This window comes from Gavialis gangeticus, unplaced genomic scaffold, assembly GCF_001723915.1.
Source record: "Gavialis gangeticus isolate Ggan-Ray unplaced genomic scaffold, GavGan_comp1, whole genome shotgun sequence".
Lineage (NCBI taxonomy): Eukaryota > Metazoa > Chordata > Crocodylia > Gavialidae > Gavialis > Gavialis gangeticus.
In genome coordinates this window covers 154215628-154221502 of record NW_017729025.1, presented here as the reverse complement: position 1 = coordinate 154221502, position 5875 = coordinate 154215628, and the positions used below count along the sequence as shown (strand labels likewise).

General features: G+C 42.6%; 1 protein-coding gene across 3 annotated transcripts in view; it reads left to right on the top strand.

The window, feature by feature from the left end:
* The window catches only part of PHRF1 (PHD and ring finger domains 1), a 75972-nt gene that overhangs the window by 40459 nt on the left and 29638 nt on the right, over positions 1–5875 (top strand). For all 3 annotated transcript variants that reach the window (XM_019519806.1, XM_019519805.1, XM_019519807.1), the window contains 4 exons: positions 179–308; positions 679–806; positions 2191–2378; positions 2955–3074. In XM_019519806.1, the coding sequence (XP_019375351.1) occupies positions 179–308; positions 679–806; positions 2191–2378; positions 2955–3074 (566 nt within the window). The remainder of the gene's footprint in view (positions 1–178; positions 309–678; positions 807–2190; positions 2379–2954; positions 3075–5875) is intronic.

Here is a 5875-nt window from a genome sequence, read left to right as displayed (position 1 = left end):
CAATACTGGTGATACTGGTTAACTGCTTGTTGAAAGCCCAGCTTATCATGGTGGAAGGGAAAAGGGAGTTTTGGTTCCAAATTTTGAATCTTATCTTAAGTAAATACAGAGTAGCTTTCTTGAACACTTGTTGCTGATTTAAAGTGCATGTAATGCATAATTTCTTTTGTCCATACAGCATGTACCAAGGTACCTCATGTCTTCTCTCCTTGATGAAACAATTGATGCAGTTGTAGCTGGGTTAAACACAGCGGTATACCAGCGACCTCTGACACCACGGGGTCCAACAAAACAGAAAAGGAAGGCAGGTAAGAAGATTGGAACTTAACTAGGATTCCCAGCCTGCATAAATTAAAGGCTTGAGCTAACCAAGCAGGAGATGGACTAATTACTGTAGGGCAAAGACATCTGAGCACCCACATGGTGCTACATGCATAAGTCACTCTCAAGTTTTTAAAGAGAATTTCTGTTAGAACAGAAATGAGTGACACTTGAAACTGAACTCTTTTGACTTTTCTCCCTCCGCTACTTTAATTGTAGTTGGCATCCATTGCAGCACATGGCAGGTTTTTTTTTCCTGTTCTGAACGCATTTGTGTTTCTGTGAAATGATGGGAAGTGGGTGGAAAGATTCATTGCTAATACTGTATCAAATGCTTGGTTGTACTTGACTCTTCAGGTAGAAGGAAGAAAGTAGGTGGCAAGAAAAGAACACAGACAAAATCTTCAGGTGGAAAAAAGAGTTCAGGAACACGTGTCAAAAGACGCAAGCATCGAATGAAGAGGAGAAAGGGGAGGAAGATAAGAGTAAGACCACACATTAGTTTCTCCTGGTCTAAAAAATCTCTTACCGTTTAAAGCGCCATGTTTAAAGTGATATAATTTTGCAAGAGGGGCATAAACTGATCCACATTCTAGAGAAAAATAAGGGGCTCAAATGACAGGAAGTAATTCAGTGGAAGCTTGTGTAGCATGCGTAGTGTAATCAGAAAGACTAGACTCTTATGGAAGTCTGACCTCTAAACAGATGTGCTCAGCCTGCTGAGAAACCCTGCGAACCAAACTGCATGGTTTATGCCATAAGCTGAACTCTTTATTGGCAAGAGTGCAGCGTGAAATCTGAACTATAGTTCTTAGTGACCCTGTGTTCACTTAGCTGTCATCCTAAATTTCTTTCCGTCTGGTTATGCAATAATTTGTTGTTGTTGTTTGTGGATGCCAGATAAGTCGACTGATCAGCATTTCATGTTCTCAAAATGACTCTTCAGATATGGTTCAACTATAGACAGGGTTCTGACATGGACTCTACCACATTGCACATGCTGCAGCGCAGCTGTTGCCAGCAGCTGTGACAATTACTCCCTGTAGCCACAACTCTCCTTTGACAGTCTTAAGCATGGCTCATGAAGGGATTAATAGTATCCCTTCTGAATGAAAGAACCTTGCATTGTTTCTAAAATACTGTAATGAAACTAATTTGTCATATGAATAAAATGTGCAATATCAGCTGATGAAAGTTCATATATTAGAACAAGATGTTCAAACTCCTGTCCACAGGCCAAATCTGGCCCACGGTACCATGTCATCTGCCCGTGGGGCTCTCCACAAGTCTGGAAATTTGGTGGCAGGGGAGCAGTACCACTGTTCCTCTGCTGCCAAATCTCCAGACCCACAGGGAGCCCTGGCCGTGTGCTGGATGGGGCGCCTGATCCCAGCAAGCAGGGAATGGAGGGGGCTGTGCTGCGTCCCCAGGACCCAATCCTGGGGTGGGAGTAAGCTGCACTGGGCTCGGGTAGGGAGGAGTTGGTGCTGGGCCCCCAGGCCCAGTACGGCCCACAGATGGTCCCTGTGCCATTCACAAGAAATAAATGGTGAATGCTGCAGTTCTTATTAGAGTTAGTTAATGAGAGAAATGAGGTCTAGTAATGCAGCCAGCACACATGCGAATGAGGGCCTTGGGTCTCTTGCTTTCTTGGCTAGGTCATTCTGCAGAATAAACTAAAAATAAAGGAAAATAATTTTTTCTAAATATCCACAGCCTGTTAGCACAGGATATTGCATCTCTTCCCTTCTCTTCAGTGTTTACACGCAAAGAGCTCTTGTGTATGGCACATGCAGCCAATTCTGATGTTGCTAAAAGTTTGTCTTCTAGTGCACTGTTGCCACCACCTTGTGATCTTTATTCATCCAGGTGAAAAATGAAGTTACTGCTCGCTCCCGAATTGCAAGAGCTCTTGGTCTTGGTAAACCTGTGCGTGGAGCTTCAATCCCCTCTGTGTACAAACCTACAGAACCTTCACTTGGCTTTATGAGAGCAGATATTGGCGCAGCTTCTCTGTCTGTGTTTGGAGATCCTTATGAACTGGATTCATATGAAAGGTTAGATCTATGGTTTTGGATCCAGGACTGACTAACTTCCAGTATTATTTTATATTATTTCAATACTGTAATGTGAAATATCTGGGTGTCTTGAAAATTAAACATTCCAGAAAGGTAGATGTTTGGAGACAGGATCAGATTTTTTACAAGCACTTCTGGTTTACTTATTTGATGGATCAATCCCTGATACCATCTTTTAAATTTAAATTTTAAATTGAAAAGTCATATTTAAATACTGCCCATTAAATGCATGTTCTCTGTTTGAAATCTTAATACATTTTAAACAAGATTTTTAAAAGTACTTTCATATAGTTCTATCCTTAAATTCACCTGTTTGCTTCTGTAGCTTTGTCATATTTACCTACATTTTAACATGTATGTCTTTCTTGTTATGGTCTGTAAGGCCCATGCTAACAAAGGAAATAGACTTCACCTAAGGTTTTGTTATGTAAAAAGTTAGCCGAGAAAGGAGAAAAGTGTTTCTTTTCCTCCTCTGCCTCACCCAGTCTTCCAGTTCTAGTAACATTTGCTGTTTTATCAGCAGTGGATAAGTGTTACTTCTGTTTGCTTCTTTAGCAATGAAGAGATTCCAGCAAACCCAGTTTCACCTGTGAGCGCCAAAAGGAGAGTTCTTTCTCAGTCGGCATTAAGGTCTCATCGGCCAGTTGCTAGACCCATTTCTGTAGGACTTTCCAGGTAAAACCTACCAAATGACTTTATTTTCTTTTTAATGTTTAGATACAGCCTTGAAGATAAAGGAAGTAGTTGTTAAAGAATTGGAGTGTGTTTTATCCTTTGTTCACTATAGTGAAGTTGAGATACGTGCACTTGAAGTGACTTAAAGTAACTAAATTTGTGCTTTGAACCTTGTATTCTTGTGGCTGCCTTTATTTTAATAAGTATCCCATTTTTTTGCATCATAAAGCTTATTCTTCATCTAGTGATCCTGCAATTCCAAGTCTGGGAGTCATCCATCCTTTCCCATCCTGACCTGAGCATTTATACAAAGTTTCATAGTAGGTAGGGTCGGAAGGGACCTAAGTAGATCATCAAGTCTGACCCCCTGCAATGGCAGGAAAGGATGCTGGGGTCAAATGACCCTGGCTAGGTGATTATCCAGCCTCCTTTTGAAGACCCCCTGGGGTAGGAGCGAGCACCACTTCCCTTGGAAGTTGGTTCCAGATCCTAGCCACCCTGACTGTGAAGTAGTGCCTCCTGATATCTAGCATGAATCTACTCTCTGTCAACTTATGGCCATTATTCCTTGTTACTCCCGGTAGTGCTTGGAGGAACGGGGACTCTCCCATTGCCTGCTGGTTTCCTTTGGCTGGTTTATAGACGGCCACCAGATATCCTGCCATTTGGAACAGTTTAATGGAAGAGTGGTTTCTGCAACCTCTAGCTAGAAGTACTGGTCAATCTGTTGAATAAATATTACTCCACATGAAACCACTCTTCTTCCTTTGCAGGCAAGCAGTGGGCTAGTGCAGGTGAGGCCCCCGGCGCAGGGTAAGCAGGGGAAGAATGTTGGAACTGGGAGATTCTGTTGCAGTTGAGAGCCGAGCTGGCTGCTGAGGGAGCAGCAAGAGAAGGGGGATCCGCCCGTCTCGTGGGGGCAGAGTTAAAGCAGAAGAAATGGGCAGAGGTCAGGGAAAAGGGGCTGGAACATGAGCAAAGAGGGAAAGGGTAGAAACAAACAGAACTGCTTAGAGAAAGGAGAAAGTAAGAGCTGAGTAAGTTGCAAGAGCTGGACGCGTTTAAAAAAACGGGCCATTTCCAACACCACGTTGTGGGGTGCTGCAGCAACAAGGGACCCATACAGATGTGAGGCGGGACAAAACAATACAAATTAGGATCTGCTTCCTGAAGATATGTTTTTGTCATGTTTGGGAGTATTTTACCTCAGGTACATCTGTATGGTAGAAGCATTTGGAAGCTGATTGAAACATTGTGTCTGTCTTCACCCTTGTGATTGAGGGAGTAGGAAAGTTTTTAAATGGATGTGTTGTTTAATTTATTTAGTTTGCAGTGCAAGCCTTGCACCTAAGGAATAATGTAGTCATACTACTTGGCAGTTGGTCTATTTTTTTTCTTTACCTTCCAACCTCTAGTTTGAAGGAAAAGGTTTGGGATGTCCACCTGATGTAGTGTAATATCTTTGGGTAGCTTCTTGTTCAGCAAGTAATATTACTTAGTTTTAATACAACTGTCTGACAGTGTCTTTTGATTAGACTACTTCTGGCTGGAAATGGGAAGCAAACACTTTTATGCTGTCTAAAATGTTTCAAAAGTTGGTGTGCTTTTGCTTGTGTGCCTATCAGCAACTGAAATGTTGCACCCCAAAAGGCACTGAGGTGTACTGGTGCTTTCTTCAGACAGCTGTACTGGTCCCTTAGAGGGCCAAAAAAGAATAGCTTTAAAAGTTACAGAAAGTCTAGAAATTAAGCCCTGAGAGTAGAAATCCAGTAAAATCATGTCTTCATATCAGCCAAAATACAGGTGAGTAGTTTCCCTTATGATTAGGTAGTACAAAAAGGGGGTTGTTTTGGGCTGTTTCATGTTGTACCCATTAGTATGACTTGGGTTTAATGTCTTATTTATCACAGGCTTAAATGCCATAACAGTAGGTGCTTATAAATCATGAAGTTACATTGGGAGAATTCGTTGAGTTGTTTTGTCTGCTGAGGAGTAAACTGGCAAGGCTGCTGGACAAAGTGGGGAAGCTAGAGATAGACAAGACAGCTGTGTTAGAAATAGGCTTAGAGTGAACTCCTGAAGGACATGTTGCACCTTTTTTTTAAAAAAAAAATTGTTAATTTGTATAATTTGGTAATTAAAAATATTGCTCTCAAGTAGTATTTTTGTTTCCCAGTGTGGTAGCTGAAGCTTCTAATCTTGTGCTCTGGCATTCCCAAAACACATAGGTAACTGATATTATCATTTGCTTTGCTATCCCTGGGTACTAGTTTCATAGACATTAGGGCTGGAAGGGATCTCGGAAGATCTTTGAGTCCAACCCCCTGCCTCAGGGGCAGGAAGCCAGCAGGGGTCACAGGAACTCAGCAAGATAAACATCCAAATGTCTCTTGAAGGCATTCAAAGTGGGTGCTTGAACCACCTCTGGCGGCAGTCTATTCCAAACCGTGGGGGCTGTGCCAGTAAAGAAGTTCTTCCTTATGTCCAGCCTAACATGGTCGTGGAGGAGTTTGTGACCATTCAACCTTGTCATCCCTTGGGGTGCTCTGGTGAACAGACGTTCCCCCAGATCCTGGTGAGCACCCTCTATAAACTTATAGGGAGCCACCAATTTGCCCCTGAGCCTGTATTTTTCCAGGCTGAAGAGTCCCATAGCTCTCAGCCTGTCATCATAAGGTCTGATTTCCTGACCTCTGATCATGCGCGTGGCTCTTCTCTGGACTCTCTCAAGCTTCTCCACATCCTTTTTGAATTGTGGAGCCCAAAACTGGATGTAGTACTCCAGCTGCGGCCTTACCAAG